The sequence below is a fragment of the Panthera pardus genome, unplaced genomic scaffold (assembly GCF_024362965.1).
Source record: "Panthera pardus isolate Hobbes unplaced genomic scaffold, ASM2436296v1 HiC_scaffold_22, whole genome shotgun sequence".
Classification (NCBI taxonomy): Eukaryota; Metazoa; Chordata; class Mammalia; order Carnivora; family Felidae; genus Panthera; species Panthera pardus.
In genome coordinates, this window is record NW_026526788.1 from 23,485,158 (window position 1) to 23,505,040 (window position 19,883).

General features: G+C 35.5%; 1 protein-coding gene across 3 annotated transcripts in view; it reads right to left on the bottom strand.

Moving 5' to 3' along the window:
• RTKN2 (rhotekin 2) overlaps positions 1–19,883 on the bottom strand; it is a 72,250-nt gene that overhangs the window by 13,011 nt on the left and 39,356 nt on the right. For all 3 annotated transcript variants that reach the window (XM_019444289.2, XM_019444288.2, XM_019444286.2), the window contains 3 exons: positions 18,188–18,282; positions 7,866–7,972; positions 6,817–6,948 (listed from right to left, as the gene is read on the bottom strand). In XM_019444289.2, the coding sequence (XP_019299834.1) occupies positions 6,817–6,948; positions 7,866–7,972; positions 18,188–18,282 (334 nt within the window). The remainder of the gene's footprint in view (positions 1–6,816; positions 6,949–7,865; positions 7,973–18,187; positions 18,283–19,883) is intronic.

Here is a 19,883-nt window from a genome sequence, read left to right on the forward strand (position 1 = left end):
AAATCCTGATTCAAAAGCTATTTAAAAAATTACAAGGCTGGAAAATTTGAACACTGAATTTTTGATGATATATTGACTATATATATGACTATAAATTTTCATTAAGTATGATAATTGTAATAATTATAAGTAAAATCATATAGCCTCCAGGATTTGCTTCAAAATAATTTTATGATGGACAATGTACGAGGATACAGACATGTTTATTTCTATCATTCTCTTTAAAGATTATCTTTAAATGTCCCCTCCCCAAATTAAAAATAAGCTACAAGTACAAAGAACTAAGTGCCTGCTTTCCTACCTATAATGCTGAGATAATATTACTTCACTCACAGCTTCCTCATGAACATGTTGTTAAGAATAAATGAGTTCTTTGAAAGGTGTTTGGTCTAAAGTCTTGTTAATCAGGAATGAAGACAAAATGTTACTGACGAAAAACAAGCTTTAGACCTCATACACACTCTAGTAACAAAGAAAGCATACTTTCACAATATTTGGCAAGGAATGTTGGAAACACATAAACCATAACCATAAATCAAACCAAGCATTAGGAAGGATTAGTATTAGTGTGATATAATTATTTTCAATTTATGTCAATGAAATCAGATGTAAACTCCTAAAGGAAAAGGCTTAAGTAACTATTTTTGCTGTATTTAATAAACGACAATCTAAATAGTTGATAGGATTGAGACATTAAAGGACTAACATAATCAGAAAAAAAATCCCATGTGCTTCATAATAATTTTGCTTGTTAGGGTCCATGACAAACATAATGGTTAAAGCAATTTCAAGATAATTTAACAAAGATCTATCAGACCAAGTAGTAATATTGATTTGGTTAGTACAAATTTTATTATTCATTATTGAAATGATGTATAGTATCTAAATCAAGAAAAAACTTTTGATCTCAAAGACCCACACCACTTTTCCATTCCACTACTCACCCCACTGGCAATGGATAAAACTGGCTAATAAAATGTTCTCTACAATATATAGAAGATTCAATGGCACTGTTAAGTATCCCTTATTGGGAATGTCTTGCTCAACAACATTAATAGTGAAGTTTTTTGAAGTTGAAGCAATCACTTTGAAGTAAATCATCCTTTCAAATTTGGATTGAAAACAGGAGGGGAATAGCTCAGGCTTTTCTTCCCTTAATGTAACTATTTCCACAGATGGCTCCCTATGAAAATTAATAAACTGACTTAGCTTTACAGGAAATGCCATTTAGAAAAAATTACAGTTAGAGAACAGATCCTGTGATCAAAATAACAGAATTATTGTTTATATACCTGAGCAACTGCAAAATTTATGATTTCACATAATTTTTATAGTAGCATTAAGCAAAATTATTATTTTCTAAATCATGAGATAAGAAGAAAGACAGCAAAGAGAAAAGAACTCTGATTTATATTTAATATTTAACAGTATTAAGCATAAAAAGATGTTAGAGACCCAGAATTGAAAATATACTAAAAACTGAAACAAAACCATTCTTAAAAGTTTTATTTGGGGGCACCTGGGTGACCCAGTCAGTTAAGCGTCTGACTTCAGCTCAGGTCATGATCACATGTTTATGGGTTTGAGTCCGATGTCGGGCTCTGTGCTGACAGCTCAGAGCCTGGAGCCTGCTTCAGATTCTGTGTCTCCCTCTCTCTCTCTGGCCCTCCCCCTGCTCATGCTCTGTCTCTCTCTCTCCAAAATAAAAAATAAACATTAAAAACAAAAAATTTTTTTAAAAAAGTTTATTTGGTGCTTACCTGCTCTACATATCAGAAAATACCAAGTTGGCATTTATCAAAGATCCTGTTTAGCATGTATCCCATAGAAATTTCCAAAGTCAAACAATTAAAATACCTACCTTATATTTTAAGATCAAGTAATTTAAAACATTGAATAAATAAAAATCTATGAGTTTACCATTAATCTGGGGGGAACACAATAGACACAACATTCATTTGCTTCTTCTGGAGGGAGTAATGCTGCTCCGATACATACTGCCAATATCAATACAAGACCAAAATACCAACTCCTTACTCTGAAAATTGGTAATTAAAACAGTAAGCTTTTATCCTGCCATTTCAGGAGGGACTGGAATTCATTGTTGCTTGATGAGAAAAAGTCCTTCTTTATAAAAGAATGCCAGCTAATACATGTAGAATGAAGGGTATTGTGAGAACAACATATGCAATCTCCAGTGTGATAACCAATTCAGACAAGGGCAATCCGGTCACTAAAACCATTATGTGAAAGACTACTGGACAACAAAGATATACAAACAGTGCCAAACTATCACCTCACTGATTACTTGCTAATAGTAAAGAGGATGGCTTACCGTTATGCAGGAGAGAGTTAGTAGTCACCACCTTAACCAAGTCATTAAATGTGGCATTGCCAAAATGAGACAACCCAGCATCATGTACCTCTGAACAGAATGCCCTGTAAAGTATCTGTCATTATGCATGAAATATTCTTGTAAGTAATGTTTAGAATGAATCTAAGCAAACCTCTAGACCTAATTTACAGTTGAGAAGAATGTACAATCCTTGAATGTTCCTAGATTGAAAGTAAAAGCTAAAAGGACACTTTAGGGAAAATGGGGAAATTTGAATATGGACTGGATATTAGAAGTTATAAGAGAATTATTGTCAGTTTGGCTAGCTGTGACGATGGTATTGTAATTTCATCTACACAACACACTTTTTTTTAAGGGTCCTATTTTTAAGAGTTGCATGTTGAAGTATTCAGGGATAAAGTATCAATGTTGGAGACTTATGTTCAAATGGTCAGCAAAAAATACAGATAAGAGACTTTACAGACTTATAGCTGTAAGATAAATAAGATCTGAGGGTGACTATAGCTGATAACACTACTGTATGATTAAAATTTACTAAGAGAGTAGAACTTAAATGTTGTCACAAAAAAGCTTAAAAAAACCTATAATCCAATACTGATTGTAGTAATGATTACACAACTGTATATTATTTGTCAAAATTATCAAATTGTACATTTATAATTGGTGAATTTTATTTTATGTCAACTATACCATCATAAAGCAAATTAAAACTAAATACAAAGAGTTTATGGGGCGCCTGGGTGGTTCAGTCAGTTAAGTGTCTGATTTTGGCTCAGGTCATGTTCTCACGGTTCGTGGTTCGAGCCCTGCATTGGGCTCTGTGCTGACAGCTCAGAGCCTGGAGCCTGCCTCCGATTCTGTGTCTCCCTCTCTCTCTCTGGCCCTCCTCTCTCTCTCTCTCTCTCTCTCTCTCTCAAAAATGGATAAACATTAAAAAAATTTTTTTAAATACTTTTGTTTTGGGGCACCTGGGTGGCTCAGTCAATTAGGCCTCTGACTTGGGCTCAGGTCAGCATCTCGCAGTTTGTGAGTTTGAGCCCCACGTAGGGCTCTGTGCTGACAGCTCAGAGCCTGGATGCTGCTTCCATTCTGTGTCTCCCTCTCTCTCTCTGCCCCTCGCTTGCTCACACACACTCTCTCTTTCTCTCTCTCTCCCTCAAAAATAAATAAACATTAAAAAAATTTTTAAAAAACACTTAAACTCCCCCCCAAAAGAAAAAAAGAGATAAAGCAAAGATGACAACAATGGTAACTGTTAAAGCTAGGTGGTATGAAAGTGTCACTATAGTATTGTTACAACTTTTCTATAAATTTGAATAATTTTCTAAGTTGAGAAAAAAATAAGTAAAAATTACTTTAATAGGAGATGTAATTACATAACGGCCAGGTTTACAGAAGTAACAAATACATTTCTTGACTGAGATAGTCATATTTAAACAAGAAGACCAGGGCATTTACTGTTAAAAGTGAAGTTTTCAGGTAAATGGAAGGGTTCAAAAGAAGCCTGAGGTAGAAGTAGGAACTGCAAAGAGAAAAGCTGCTACAGAGAAAGGGCAGGAATCAGTCCTGGAGAAAATTAAGACAGCAATGTCACAAAGCTAGAGAATGGAAGACTGTGTTATCAGTTTAATCTTTGAGATCAGCAACTAAATTATATTAATCTTCTCGACCTAACCCTTACCTCATGGTTTAATCTTAAAATTCTCTTTTGTACTTTAGACAAAAGTCATGTGCAATGACAATTTATGTCATCGGTCGTCAGGGTCAAATACAGCCCATACTGCCCCAAGTCTAAGGCTGAGGTTATACAAATTACTAGATTAATCATTTTCCTGTGAATTTGTAATGGTCAATTGTGGAACCACCACTGGGATTTCTAAGTATGGTGATTTTAGTCATCTTAATAATGGAGCTGATTGACTACAGAATCCTATCAGTCACCAGGCCACCAGCTTTTATTACTCCACGGAAAAATGAGTCAATTGAAAAAAGATTAATTCAGCCAGACCATGTAAACACTGTTAACTGCTTGTTTGGAATTACACCCTTGTCATCAGACAAGAAAATACACTGGTTACAGTAACAAAGGGGTTCCATTATAACTGCCTCTTAAATTTAAATGGTAAAGATTCAATACGTGTCTAAGCCATTGCCTATAGGTAGGTAGTTAACTGTGGCCTCAGACTCAAAACCTCACTTCAGAGCTGTTTTTACTCTCATAACTTATTCAGAGTGGGTACAGAGATGGGAAAAAGTCTAATTTTGCCTTCCAAATCTAGTCTAGCAGTATGTCTGTAAGGAAACAGAAAAACAGTGAGCCATATAATTTTACTTACTAGCTAGACAAGTTCTATCTGATCTGTTAGTCTGTTTCTTCACTTGTAAAACAGAAATAACATACCTACAAAACAGGGCTGACTTACCTGCTCTGTCTACCATAAAGGACTGATAAGGTAAAATGAATACCTTGAAGACTGTTTTCAAATAAAATAAATGAATTTAAAATATCATCTGTCTAGATTACATTTTAATTTGTTGTCTGACTATCCATATTCCACTGCACAACATGTAAGAAAAAAATCGGTAGAATTCCATTTTTCACTACCTAGCTACCTAGTGAAAACCAGGTTAGATAAAATCATCTATGCAGAACTCTTGCCAAAAATATTTACTTGAATCTAGTGAAACAATTAGTCAAAAACAGATTTAGGGACTAGCCTGGATTTTTACAAAATGTCAATATAGTAAAAGACAAAAAAAGAAAAAAGAGGCAATGAGTGATGGGTCCAATTTAGGTAAAAAGGAAACAATCAAAAGACCTGGTGACCAGCTGTAGTTTGTGATCCTTGATGGGGGTCTTAGATCAAACAATAAAGAAAAATTAGAACATTTTAGGGACAATTTGCTCTCTATATATTAGATAATATTTTATCAACAGTAAATTTCATGACTGTGGTAAATAATACGGTCATGAAGGAAATGTCCTTGTTTTTAGCTGAAACATACTGAAATATTCCAGGGAAGAAATGTTATGCTGTGGGCTACTTACTTTCAAATGGTTCTGAAAAAATTCTCAAACTATGTGAAGAGAAAGCAAATATGGCAACATATTAACAACAGCCAAAGACTCTAGGTGAAAAGTATATAGGTGTTTGTTATTCTATTCTTTCAACTTTTCTGCACATCTGCAATTTTCAAAAGACCAGGCAAAAGTGGACACTGCATAAACAAGACAAGACAAAACAAAACATTGGCAAGTAATGAAAAAATATATCAATTTTCCAATAAAAAATATACTTTTCACAAACCAACCTAATTATCTAAACTAAAATAAATTCACCATGTTTTAATATTGAGCTATATTATTTAAGAGCAACACTAATCTTTCTAAAACACAACACAGATCAATTAAGTGGACCTTAATGTAAAAGGTCTCACTGAAGAAGTTCCTTTAAGAAAAAGCAGTATAATTTCTAAAAGCAGGATAGAAATGGACTAAATGTCATTATTGGAAATGATCACAGAAATTAACTCAAGTCTTTATAGATTAGTAAAACAGTATCCACATGTTTTTCAAGACATACAACTTTATGTTTTTTCAAAAGATAATTTCAAGTCAAGCAGAACATGTACAGTTAACAGATATGATGGCTCATATTTTACCAGATACTTCAATTCAACCACTCCAAAAGCAAAAACAAGCAAAGTAAAACAACTAGAAACAAGTAAGTATAGACTATGGACAGAAAACATGATACTCTGCTCTAGAAATGCCAAGAAGTGCTCTAGAGTAGGAATGCCAAAAGGGGAGGAACCCTCTAATAAACACTAGATTTAGGTAACAGGTGAAGATAAATTTAAGATCATGCGATAAGTGTGTGTGTGTGTGTGTGTGTGTGTGTGTGTGTGTGTGTGTGTGTATGTGTGAGAGAGAGTGAGAGAGAGAGAGAGAGAGAGAGAGAGAAAGAGAGAGGGGGGGGAGGGGGAGAGAGAGAATCAGGCTTTCCTTTTCTGACAGAAGGTTGGACAACTGCCCATCAATCCCCTAAGAAATCAGGAAGTACACCCGGGAATATCTTTTTATGGGTTCATTTGAATACTAACTTTCTAGAAAAAGCATCACTGTAACATGAGCTGTCAGTTTATGTTTATATTATCTCTTAAATAAATTCATGAAAAATTTAAATATCCTGTTAATGTGGAGTTACATTCTCTGCTTTAAAATCTATTTACTGGTATAGATTTCCAATTACTATGTTTTCTTAGGAAATATACAGTATTTCCTTTACTGGATAAGCTCTGTAATAGAAGAAAAAGAGAAGATTAATTTATCTTTATGAACTAACCTATTTTCAGCAGTCCTTCCCTTTCCTTCATAAAGTGGCAATAATGTGAATTGTATGGAAAAGAACAAACTATAAAATGTTATGTCTTTATTTTCAAAACAGCGTTTTATTTACCTTGTTAATGGACACTACCAAAGTTGGCTCCACTTTGGCTTCAATTTCTTCTGGTGTATAAAAACAATAGAGTTTACCCCCTCTTAAAACACAGTACAACCTTCTCCAACTAGTCAGGCTTTCTACCATTTGCTGAAAAAAATTCAAGAAGCCATCAACCTTAATCATTATTTATCATCTTAACATTAAATTCAACAAAATACTTAAATTACCAAAGTTATGTTAGTTTAAAAAAATTTTTTTAATGTGATAGAGTTACCCATTAATTTAATGTACAATAAGTCAATAGTCCAAAATGAAAGAGTAAGTTAATATCACAGAAGAAAGGTTTGGAATTCTCAAAAGCATTAAGCAAATGGAGGTAATGATTACCACATAACTTTTACACATATAGGATCATAAATCAATGCAGTTTTAGAAAAGCTAGTCTATTAAAAATTAGTGCTTCAAATTCCACAGCAATCCATCTAATAACTCAAAAAAATTATAAAAATAACTCAATACTCAAAATATAATTTTCCCTTACTGTTCTCAGAATACTGGAAAATGTTGACTACCCTGTAAGAATGCAAATTTTCTTTCCTCTTAATGGAATCTTTTTTAAAAAGGTATTGATTCACTGAAGCCCGTAATTAATTATTTACTGCATGTAAATAACTGTGGTTATAAATAAATCAGGAGTAGGTGCCACAGAAGCAACTTTGGAAGCCCAGAGGCCTTAAGTGTGCCAAAAGCTGTCTGCCAGGAAGGCCTTCTCTGAAAGGTGGGGAACAGCCCTAATCTGCTTCCACGAGGGGTCCCTGCTGCTGATTGTCCTGCTACGGCCATTATGAAACAGAGGGACCTGGAAGTGGCTCCTTAGCCATCAAGCCTGCATTAGACCCCTCCCCTTCCCACCTTCTCACCCCCATTCTATGCCTAACATTGGGAAAATAGCCATTTAAAGGAACACTTTAAAAATAATACTTTTCATTATCAGAAGACCAAACTGCCAGTATATTAAGATCTAGACTGTAGCTATAATTGTAGGATATTCAAAGTCCTCCAACCTGCTGATGTAGAAATCCTGCAAATGCATCCTTAGCCACGCACGCTGGCTGGGCAACTAGGCGGCAGCACATGTTGCCGTATAAGGGAAGCCAAAATGAAGACTCCTCTAGTTAAACAAGATAGAAAAAAAAGCAAGTTACAAACATGTGTATTTAAGGTCATTATACATTTTCATTTTTTTTCTATTTTGCAATTTTTTTTGCTGTGTATAAGAACATATGTAAAGGCTCATCATACTCAAACAGCGATGCCACTGTTAACGAAAAAATCAAATATGAGAAAATAGGACAGGATGATGTTAAACTGATAATGCTTTTACCCAAAACAGACGTGGAGCTTTTAGTCTCTTGATCTCTGGTTTGATCTTAAAGTATTTAACCAATGAAGGTAGTTCAGGGCATATAAGTAAACTCATTTAAAATAAAAAACATTCTAATAAAATGATTTTTATATGTCAAATTCTACTTCGTGTTCTGATTTTCATTGTAATATCTAATAAAGTGATCTGAACATAACATTTCAGAGGACAATTTCAAGATAATGCTTGTATAAGCCTCTTGGCCTTTCTTCTTTCCCTTCCCTTACTGCACAATTCAGTTGTAAGTCACTAGGTAGAGCCCACCCCCACGGGCACCTATGCCAGGTGCTGGAGCCAGGAAGGATGGGAATGGTGAGTAGGACAGCTGTCAAGCACCAGGTGTCAGAGCCTGAATGGGCTGAGGAAGATGGACCACGTGGGACACAGCCCATGGGGGATTTCTCCTCAGGGGGTGGCCTGGTGTGGGGAGTCAAGGCCCAAGCAGAGTGATGTCTACATGGTGTGGCTGCCCAATGTGAGGAGTCAGAATGCAAAGAGTAAGGAGAGTGTGCATATTTGGCAGGTGACTCAGCCATGGCAGTTGGAGTCTGAGAGCAGCAAGGTCACATTCAGTGACCCAGAAAAGTGTGTCAGAGCCCAGTGAGGGGGGCATCTGAGAACAGAGGCAGTGGGCATGGGGTGTCAGAGCACAGGCCAGCTGAGGAGGGTGTCCACTTGAGGTAAGGGAGAGGGCAGCCAGGCAGGGGAACTTTAAGCCTGGGGTGGCCAGGCCTGTGTGAGCCTCAGCAAGGTAAGGAGAGTCTACACGGGGCAAGAGGCAGCCTAGAATGAGGAGTCAGAGCTCCAACAAGGAGAAGAGAGTATCTATTCAAGGGAGATAAAAGAATGGTTGCTTTCAGGAAGGCTGATCAAAGAAGAAAATGCATTAAAGGTACAAAAGACAGGTTTCTTTCTGTCAGAAAAAGGAGTTACAAATGTGTAGAATGAACTCTGTGCTGTTAGATTAGAACTGGATGCACTGGTATGGACTCATGATTTCCAACATACAGAGATTAGGAAATACAGGACAAAACACATAAGCATGTGTACGGCTGTGTCCACTGAGAGCGCCCGTGGAAAGCCACACTCTAACAGTACCACTCTAATATATCTAGAGCCCAGCTCATGTCTTCTAAATATTATTTCCATTACAAAGAACCAGCATTCCTTGGAGAAATGACCGATTCCATGACTGGGGCAAGGAAAGTACAGGATGAACCTGAAATACCTTGTTATGCCATAAAGCAAGGAAGTACTCATGATGAGAACACTGTCAAAAAGACAACAGAACCCTTCTTGAATGTGTTCCCATTGGCCAGATTGGAGACAACTTGAACCTTAAAACAAGCAATGATATTAACAGATTATGATGCACTGAATAAAACAGGAAAACATGAGTCCATATTGATATAAACAAATGAATAAATTGAAAGACCAGTAAGACATACACTTACATAGTTTCAAGCCACCGCCCTCTTCCACACAAAATACATATTAAAAGTTCTTTCAAAGGGGAAACAAAAGAGCAACTTTACAGTAGAGAAGCTGGGCGGACACCACACTAATCAAGTGATCAAAGTAAAAATTATCAGTATTGAGATGAATCAAAATTACATGCCACTTGACAGAACTCAGTAAGAACTCAGTATCATTTCTGTGATATTCCTGCCAAAGATGCATATCCTAAGTCTTATCCCAAGAAAACATCAGACAACCCTAAATTTAGGGACCTTCTGCAAAGTAACTGACTATGATGTTTAAAAATATCAAGGTTATTGGGCTGCCTGGGGGCTCAGTTGGCTAAGCATCTGACTCTTGATTTCGGCTCAAGTCCTGATGTTGTGGTTCATGGGTTCAAGCCCCATGTCAGGCTCTGCACTGACAGCATGGAGCCTGCTTGGGATTCTCTCTCTCTCTTTCTCTGCCCCTCCTCTGCTCTTTTTATCTCTCTCCAAATAAATAAATAAACATTACATAAAGTTTTTTTTAAATGTCAATGTTATGAATGCCAAGAAAAGACAGAAGAAATGGTCCAGTTTGAAAGAAACTAAAAGAAGCGTGATAATTAAATGCAATGAATGATTCTGCACTGGATCCTTCTGTCATAAAAGACATTATTGGGACAAGAAGCAATACTTTATTTAATAGAGTTTGATGATTAAATGGTAGTAATGTATTAATATTCATTTACTGACTTGGAATAGTGGTAGTGATGTAACCAATGTCTTATTAGTAGGAAATATATAATAACATATTTGGAGGCAGTGGAGAATCACGTAAACTTGCTCTCATAAATTCTTTTGGGAAAAAGATCTTGACATTTAACTTGTAACTTTTTTGTAAGTTTGCAATTGTTTAAAAAAGTTCTTTCAAAAAACATTAAGATATTCCCTTAATGTAGTGTGTAGATAGACATACAGCCTTCACATCTGCATGGAAAGAAAGCATTGTGTAATTGATTCCCAATATGTGGCCCTTTGCCCACAATGGACCACACAAAACTGATTTTCAAAGTTTTCAGTGCATCCCTGTTGGTAGTGCCTATAAAATTGCTAGCCATTGGTTGTTACGATTTTTGACCCCAAAGTCAATAATCTGGAAACTCTGGAAAATAACTCTGGAAAATGAATCATTTTTTGGTAAAAGTACAATTATATACAGATGCCATGCCAAGGTTTGGTACATCAGTTACATGAAAAAGATGTGCCTAAATAAAGTACACAAAGGAAAACAAAAAAGTTTTTTAACAACCTGCCTGCTCATTATTAAGAATAGAGCACAACAAATTGTCTGGGACTATTCAAATCTTTTTTACTAATATCTTGGTAAAGCTGCTACCTTTCAGAAATAAAGGGTTTGACCTTGGAAAAATAAATGCATAAATAGAACACAGGCAATGATTCCAAAACACAGGCATAAATAAATAGATATAGGAGAAACTCCTTTTCTAAAATAGGCAGGAAATGAAATAAAAATTCGATAAAAGCAGGCACCTGAGTGAAACATCTGAAATCAACTTTGTGATTTATGAATTTAAACTTTGAAAGCAAATTTCTTTATGTAGCAATCCTAGATTTATGGATGGCTTATGTTCTAAATATCTGTAGGCTAGTTATTTTTAAGTTAGGATACACTTTGTTAAAAAATAGAACCATAAATGATGATTAGCTTTTCATACGAGTTCATAAAGTTTGTTCCATCACTAATGTATCCTGGAAAGTACCACTCGTAACAAATGTGCTTCTCCAGTAAAAGAAGTTTAGATTTCATAGCATGCAGAGAAAAATAATTTCCTCCTGACTATGGTCCTTGGAAAGCAATATTGGATGTAGAATTCCTTTTTCTGCAGACCCCTTGCCATATACTCTGCAATCACCTATCCCTTCTGACCAGGGTCTCTTCACAGCTGAGGACCACCGTGGATGAAGTGCAGAGTCACAGCTTCTTCTCTCTACTTCTGACAGGAAACATGGCATCCATCTAGTCACTTAACCCAGCTGAGGACCAAGTCTTCATGTTTAAAAATACTGCCCATCTTCAGAAGGAGGGCTGTTGTGAAAATCAAATAATGTGGAAATGGCATCTATCATTGTGTCTGTCACATAGCAGCTTCCTGTTATTTCATATCCAGGGCAGTCTCACTCCCCAGACCACGCCCTTTCCATTTTCAGTGCTGCCTCCATCCCTGCACAAATTATCTAATCCAAATGCTTAATTCTTCTTTTCTAACCAAGGGCGACATTAGGACAAAATGAAATGAAACAGGAAGTGAAAAAGCAATTTAACTTTTCACTACTTAAAGATTTTATCTAATTCATTTATATTTTCAAATGGAGAACAAAATGGTGTTTAAAAATGACAGCAACAACAAAAACAAAACACAGGCAAGGGAAAGAATCCAGATAACATCTTAGTTCCCTGTGAGTCAATCTTCACAATGTGGTTTCATTGTTTCATAAAAAGAATAAAAATTTCTTGATGATGAAGATACCATTTTAGCTTTTCCTTTCAATTATCAAGAATAATAAAACTGAGTTATAAATTTTAGAAAATATAGTTATTTCCTCTTGATTTTACAGACACTGACATAACTTTATTCAGGAAAACCCAATGTATTAACATAGATTTATATTAATGAATAAATTTGAGGGTGGCTTTTTTTCAGTATAAAATTGTTTCCTTTAAATTAGAATATTTCTTCTTTTTCCAAATAGGATTGATTTACAAGATTTTAATTCATACACATTCTAGGAATATACCTCCTATGAAGAGTTAGGCATATGGGTTATTGTTTCTTTAACTTTCTTCTGTGGAGTCCACAAACTCCAGTGCCCACAGTTTTGGGTGTTACTCTTTTAAGCGCAGTCTCAGACTTCTCACAGTGTATGAGTCTGTATTGCATTTCTCTAAAAAAGAGCCATACCACACAGTGCCCATGCTGATCTACCCATGAGTATTTTATTGAACAAGAGTCTAGTAATATCTCACAGAACACTGAAGACAACTGAGGAATCACTGCTAAAATTAATGCTTCCTTTATGAATTGTATTCTTTTCCTCAACTTTTCGGATGATTTGGTTGAAAGAATGGGGCCTTTCATCATCAATTCCATTATTCACACATGGATAGTATTTTGAGTCTTCAGGTGCTTTAATAGTCATCATCCCTGACCAGAAAGCATAGCAGAGAGAGCACAGCCTGTCCTGGATTATTTAAAGTCTAGCTCACCCACTTCCTAGCTACATGACCTAGCATGTTATATTCTCTAGGCTGCAATTTACCCATCTGTAAAATGTAAATGACAATAAAATGAAGAACTTGTGAAGGTCACAGAACTAGACAGTGCTAGAACTAGAATATGAGTCCAAGGCTGATTGGTGCCACAGTCCACACCATTAATCACTTCATGGTAATGCTTCTTTATAGACACATCCCACAGACAACTAGGAATGAAAATTGCTTAGAAGTGTTTGTTTGTTTCTTTGGTTGTTTGTTTACTTATTTATTTATTTACATTTTATTGTGGTAAAAACACCTAAGAGAAGATTTATCCTCTTAAGAGATTTTTTTAAGTTTATTTATTTATTTATTTATTTATTTATTTAGAGAGAGCGTGTGTGCCCAAGAGCGGGAGCGGGGGGGCAGAGGGAGAGGCAGAGAGAATCCCAAGCAGGCTCTGCACTGTCAGCACAGAGTCCAACGTGGCACTCGAACTCACAAACTGTGAGATCATGACCTGAGCCGAAATCAAGAGTCAGACACTCAACCAACTAAGCCAGGCACCCCGCCTCTTAATAGATTTTTAAATGCACAATACAGTATTGTTAACAATAGGCTCTACATCATACAGTAGGTCTCTAGAACCTATTCATCTTGCATAGCTGAAATTTTATACCTGTTAATTAGCAACTCCTTCTTTCCCCTGGTAACTGCCATTCTACTCTTGTGCTTCTTTGAATTTGCCTATTGTAGATACCTCATGTGAATGGAACCACGCAGTGTCTGTCCTTCTGCGACTGGCTATTCCAGTTAGTGTGGTGTTGTCAAGGGGCATTCATGTTGTCACATATTGCAGAATTTCCTTCTTTTTTAAGGCTGAATAATATTTCATAGAACAGTGTCTGATACATAATAGACACTCAACATATGATGGCAATATTGATAATCAGAGAACTGACACAAATGAAATGACAATAAACTTCATCTGCTAGATTTTGTGATAAAATTGATAATGCTAATAATATTGCGGACTTCAAATCTTGGGTAAGAAGGGTAGATTGGGCAGACCAATCTTCCCACTGACAACTATTGAAAATGCTGTATCAAATATATTTAAAATTTCTTCCAAGAGCGACAAAAAGGTAACAAGACCATAAGAAATTACCAGTACAAATTTGATGAGAACCAGTGAGTTAAGTGAGCACAGATGCTGTGTTTGTCCTGAGAGCATTTGCCAATCCCAGCAAGGCTGAGGTTATGATTTAATGATCCTGCAAGATGAGGAAGCAGAACAGAAATCAAAGTCTAGGGCCTGAACTATGTAACAAGGTTAATGGGAGATCCTCCCCATGCTAGGCTGACATCCCAGAGGAACCACCGACAGGGTTCCTAGGCAGTGAACCAGAAATAAACCAGCCTTGCTGCCTAGGACTCTCAGTGCCTAGAGATGGGGATACAAGGAGTCCGGAAAAACTCAGACATGATCTTTGAATAAAGTGGGCCCCTAATGATAGTCCCTCCAGGTGCCTGCATCAATTTATTCCTGTACATAAACTTTCGATTTTAATGACAACTATATGAAGATAACCCAATATGCAAGGAATTGAGACATCATGACCTGTAGGAAAAAACAATAGAAATATACCCAGAAAGACGTTATACATCTGAATTATTAGTCACAGGCTATAAAACAGCAATGCATGCTCTTTCACCAAAAACCTAAGAAATAACATTGACAATGCATGCAGGAAACACATCATAAAGGGTAACACACAGAGAGGATAAAGTGAGGACAACTGACACGGGTTTAACAGGCATGCTGGGGGAAAAGAAAGAGAATGGAGGAGCAGAGGCTCTCTGAATGGAAAATTGAGATTTTGTCCAGAACTAATGAAAGACACCAATCAATAATTTAAAGAAGTTAGAGTTCCAAAAGCATCATAAATAAAATTAAATTATGTACCTTTATCATAATGAAACTTCAGAAAACCAAAGCTAAAAGGAAAAGAAAGCTACTGTCACAGAAGTGACACACTGACATGATTTTCAGTAGCTGGTAAAAGAAGCCAGAAGATAGTAGAATTATATCTGTAATATTCAAAAAGAAAAAAATGGGAACTACCAAAATTCTGTATCCTATAAAAATATCTTTCAAGAATGAAGCAAAAAACAGTTATCTTCAAACACAAGAACAAAGGTGTATGATATCAGTGGAACATACTAAAAGAAATTCTTAAGGATTATACTTCAAGCATAAGGAAAATGATCCCAGATGTAAGGTATTAGATACAAGCGGTGCACAGAAACTTTAGGTAAACTTAAATAAATATAAAATGTATAAAACATCTTGTGAAATTAAAAATCAAATAGAATTATAATATATAATAATAGCACACAGATCAGAGAAATGGAGTTTCTGTTCTAAAGTCCTTGCATTGCCTAAAAAAAGGTAAAACTATCTTTTTTAAGTTTATTTATTTATTTTGAGAGATAGAGGCAGAGACAGAGACAGAGAGAGAGAGAGAGAGATGTAGGGCTTGATCCTGTGAACTGTGAGATCATGACCTGAGCCAAAATCAACAGTTGGACACATAATCCACTGAGCCACCCAGGCACCCTGTAAAACTATCTTTTAATTTTAGACTTTAACATATATGATTAATGGCATTTCCAGAAGTAATTTCTAAAAGATGAGAAAAAGAATTACAACTTAAGTTGGAACAAGGAAAAACTGAAATGATGAAACTATCAATCCTTAAAAAGGCAAGAAACAACAGAAAAACCATCACGAAATATATAAGACCAGCAGCAAACACAGGATATGATGGCAGATTTAAACATAAATATTTAATATCATATAATATGGGTTATAAACTATTTGGTATCAAATGCAAAATGACTGCTCCATTAAAAAACACAAAGATTGTCAAACTGGATAAAAATTAAAATCCAGTATATAATCCTGCTTGAAGAGGCATATCTACAATATAAAAATAAGAACAGTTTGAGGCTAAAAGAGTAGAAGACAGTGCACAATTTAAAAATTGTGTGTATCAAACAATAAAGGCTCAAATATTATAAAACAAAAATAGACATGGCTATGAACTAGAAAAATCCACAATCACAGCAGATTTTATCAGACCTCTCATAGTAATACATAGACTACAATAGTTATTTCTAACAAATAATTAGAATATATAGAACAGACTACTGAATAAAAAAAACTGACAAACCTACTGCAAGAATGATAATAAAAAGACAGAGAACATACAAAAAGCCACTATCAGTTGGAAAGGAGAAACATCACTACAGGTACTGGAGAAATTCAATAAAGCTATTGTGAAGAAGTTAATGCTTATGAACCCGAAATTTTAGAATACACACATATGTATAAAAATATAACTTACTGGGGCACCTGGGTGGCTCAGCTGATTAAGTGTCCAACTTCGGCTCAGGTCATGATCTCACGCTTGTGGGTTCGAGCCGTACAACGGGGTCTGTGCTCACAGCTCGGAGCCTGGAGCCTGCTTCTGCTTCTGCATCTCCCTCTCTCTCTGCCCCTCCCCCACTCGTGCTCTGTCTGTCTCTGTCTCTCTCTCTCAAAAATAAATAAATATTAAAAAAATTTAAAAATAAAACTTACACTAAAAAATAGAGAAAAGTTCTTAAAATGTAAATGTACAATGTAACAAATAACTATGAGATGAATTTATGCATAACTACTCCCATGTCCAGAAAGAAAATTGCCAACATTATTTCTTAATTATTCTAGATGTAAATGTGGCCCAATTTTTATGGTATTCACTTCCTTGCATTTATTTTTGGTTTTACCACCTATGTGTGCTTCTCTAAATAATACAATTTAGTTTTTTTCTGGTTTGAACTTTATATGGATAAAAATCACATTATGTTTTCTTAGTGACTTGGTTTTTGTTCATTCAGTATTTATATATCTTATTGCTTAAAGTATTTCATTATATGATTATATCAGTATGTAACTTATTTAGTTATTTTTAATAGTTGTAGGGTTCTTTAGGTTTATGGTTTCTTGGATCAGTTTTAGTAAATTATATATATATTTTTTTTTTAATTTTTTTTAATGTTTATTTATTTTTGAGAGAGACAGAGACAGAATGTGAGTGGGTTAAGGGCAGAGAGAGAAGGAGACACAGAAGCAGAGGCAGGCTCCAGGCTCTGAGCTGTCAGCACAGAGCCCGACACGGCTCGAACTCACGAGCCGCGAGATCATGACCTGAGCTGAAGTTGGACACTCAACCGACTGAGCCACCCAGCCACCCCTAAGTGGGTTTTTTTAAGTTTTTTTAAGTTTTAGCATAAAACTTAAAAAATATTGTTGTAAAAACATCTATCTCATCAGTACAGAGCCACGCATCCTTACAACAATATGTACAAATAGGGTAGTACGTAATTTTATATATTCTGCTTCAGAAAATGGACAAGAATAAGTGGCCAAGTTATATTTCCAAACTACTTTACCATCACCACTCTGTATGATTCCTCATAGGTAAAATAATCTGGGAGAATGGAGAATGCTTATGCTAAATTTTATGAACCTTCCTAATTGCTTAAGTCCCTTTTTCACCTTGCTGTATTATTATTATTATTATTTTGGCGGGGGACACACTACAACTATCAATATTATCCAGAGATAACACAGTTAAGATTAATTTGGTCCTACCTTCCCCAATCTTCTGTTTCTACCAACATAAGGGTTGGCTTCCTCAAATTCAACTTTAAAAATAAGATAGGTGGGTGGGAGAGAGAGGAGGGTGGATGATGAGTATTGAGGAAGGCACCTTTTGGGATGAGCACTGGGTGTTGTATGGAAACCAATTTGACAATAAATTTCATATTAAAAAAATAAAATAAAATAAAAAAATAAAAATAAAAATAAGATAGGTCTTTGCCAACTAGAAGGGTGTTGAAGTAATCAATTTCAAGTCCAAGACAAGGATTCAGAATACACAAAACCCTTTCTGTTCTCACTGAGCTAGTAGCCTCACAAACAAATCTCTGGCAAATGGCATGAGGGAAACATAACATTTTTTTCTCTTTTGGGGGAGGAGATGGACATATTAGAAAGAACCTACAGAATCATGCATGCCTACATTATTTAAGCCAACATCTGCTTCAGAGGGGCATACTAAAATTAGAAATTACTACTGCCACAATGTTATCTATTGACATAACATACACAGTAAGTAAAATATAGACTGTACTCACCATTTCCATTAATGGACAGATTATGGGTCTTGAAGCTATCCTCAGCACTTTCCAAGGTCAGAGTAGTATGCGCTAGCAAATTATATTTTGTACCCCTAAGAATAGAGAGAAATAAGACATACCTTAAGTATTTTAATATATTTTCTACTACATAAAATAGTTAGATGTTCAACAACAGAAAATAAACAACCTGACTAAAAACCAGGCAAAGATCTTGAATAGACATTTCTCCAAAGAAGATATACAAATGGCCTATAAAAACATGAAAATATGCTCAAGATCATGAATTATTAGGAAAATGCAAATTAAAACCCACAATGAGATTCCACTTCACATCCATTAGGATATGTTCTATTAAAAATAACAAAACAAAACAGAAAATAGTTAAGTGTTGGGTAGAATGTAGACAAACCAGAACCTTTGTATATTCCTAATGAGAAAGTAAAAATGCTGTAGCCACTATGGAAAATGGTTCAGTGTTTCCTCAAAAAATTAGAAATAGAATTACCATATGATTCAGGAATTACACTTCTGGGTATATACCCAAAAGAACTTAAAAGTAGGGACTCAAACGGATATATGTACACCTGTATAAATAGCAGCATTACTCACAATAGCCAAATAGTAGAAGAAGGCCAACTGTCCATTCAAAGGATGAAAGAATAAACAAAATGTGATACATAGATACAATGCAATATTATTCAGCCTTAAAAAGGGAAGGAAATTCTGACACATTCTACAACATGGATTAACCTTGAAGACATTATGCTAAGTGAAATAAGCCAATCACAAAAGGACAAATACTGCTTGATTCCACATCTAAAGCCCATAGAACAGGCCAATTCATAGAAACAAAAAGTAGAGGTGGAGGTTGACAGTGGCTGGATGGAGGGGGGATCAGGGTGTGATTGTTTATTGGGTATAGAATTTCAGTTTGGAAAGGTAAAAAGTTCTGGAGATGGATGGTGGGATGGTTGTACAACATTGTGAACACACTTAATGCCATTGAACTACACACTTAAAAATGGTTAAAATGGTAAATTTTGTGCTATATATATTTAACCACGATAAAAAATGTAAAATATATTTAGATGTTATAGATGATAGATTATAAACATAAATGAATTATCAACTTGGCATGTTTATCTCTTTATGCTATTTTATCTTATGAAAACCTTCAAGTTATTTGGTTTAACTCACTAATGTTTCTCTGGAAGATCTCCATTCATTCAAAAATATGAACTGAATACCTAATATGTGCCAAGTCCTATGCAAGGTGATGGGACACTAATGACAAACAGGACTCAGTATTACATTCTGATGCAAGGGGGAGGGAAAAAAAGAAAAAGCAGAGGGATAAATAAGACATTGGCATTTGTAAGTTATAATGCAACTTTTTCTATGAAACGAAGGGGTAAGAAAACTGAGGGGTCTGTTAAGAAGGAGAAGCAGGAAAGGACTCTCTAAGGGGTAATGGTTATAACCTCATAAAATGATGGATCCAGGCTAAGAATGTGGGAAAACATTCCAAACAGAGAGGGCTGAAAGAAGAGCAGTGTGGCTGAAGCATAAGGAGCCTGCAGGAAACACCACCCTACTTGACCCAAGGTCAGAGGTACAGGCAAGGATTAGATCCCTGGGACTTTGCTGTGAGGCTTGGAGGAAGGGCGGATTTGATTCCAAGTAGAATCGGAAG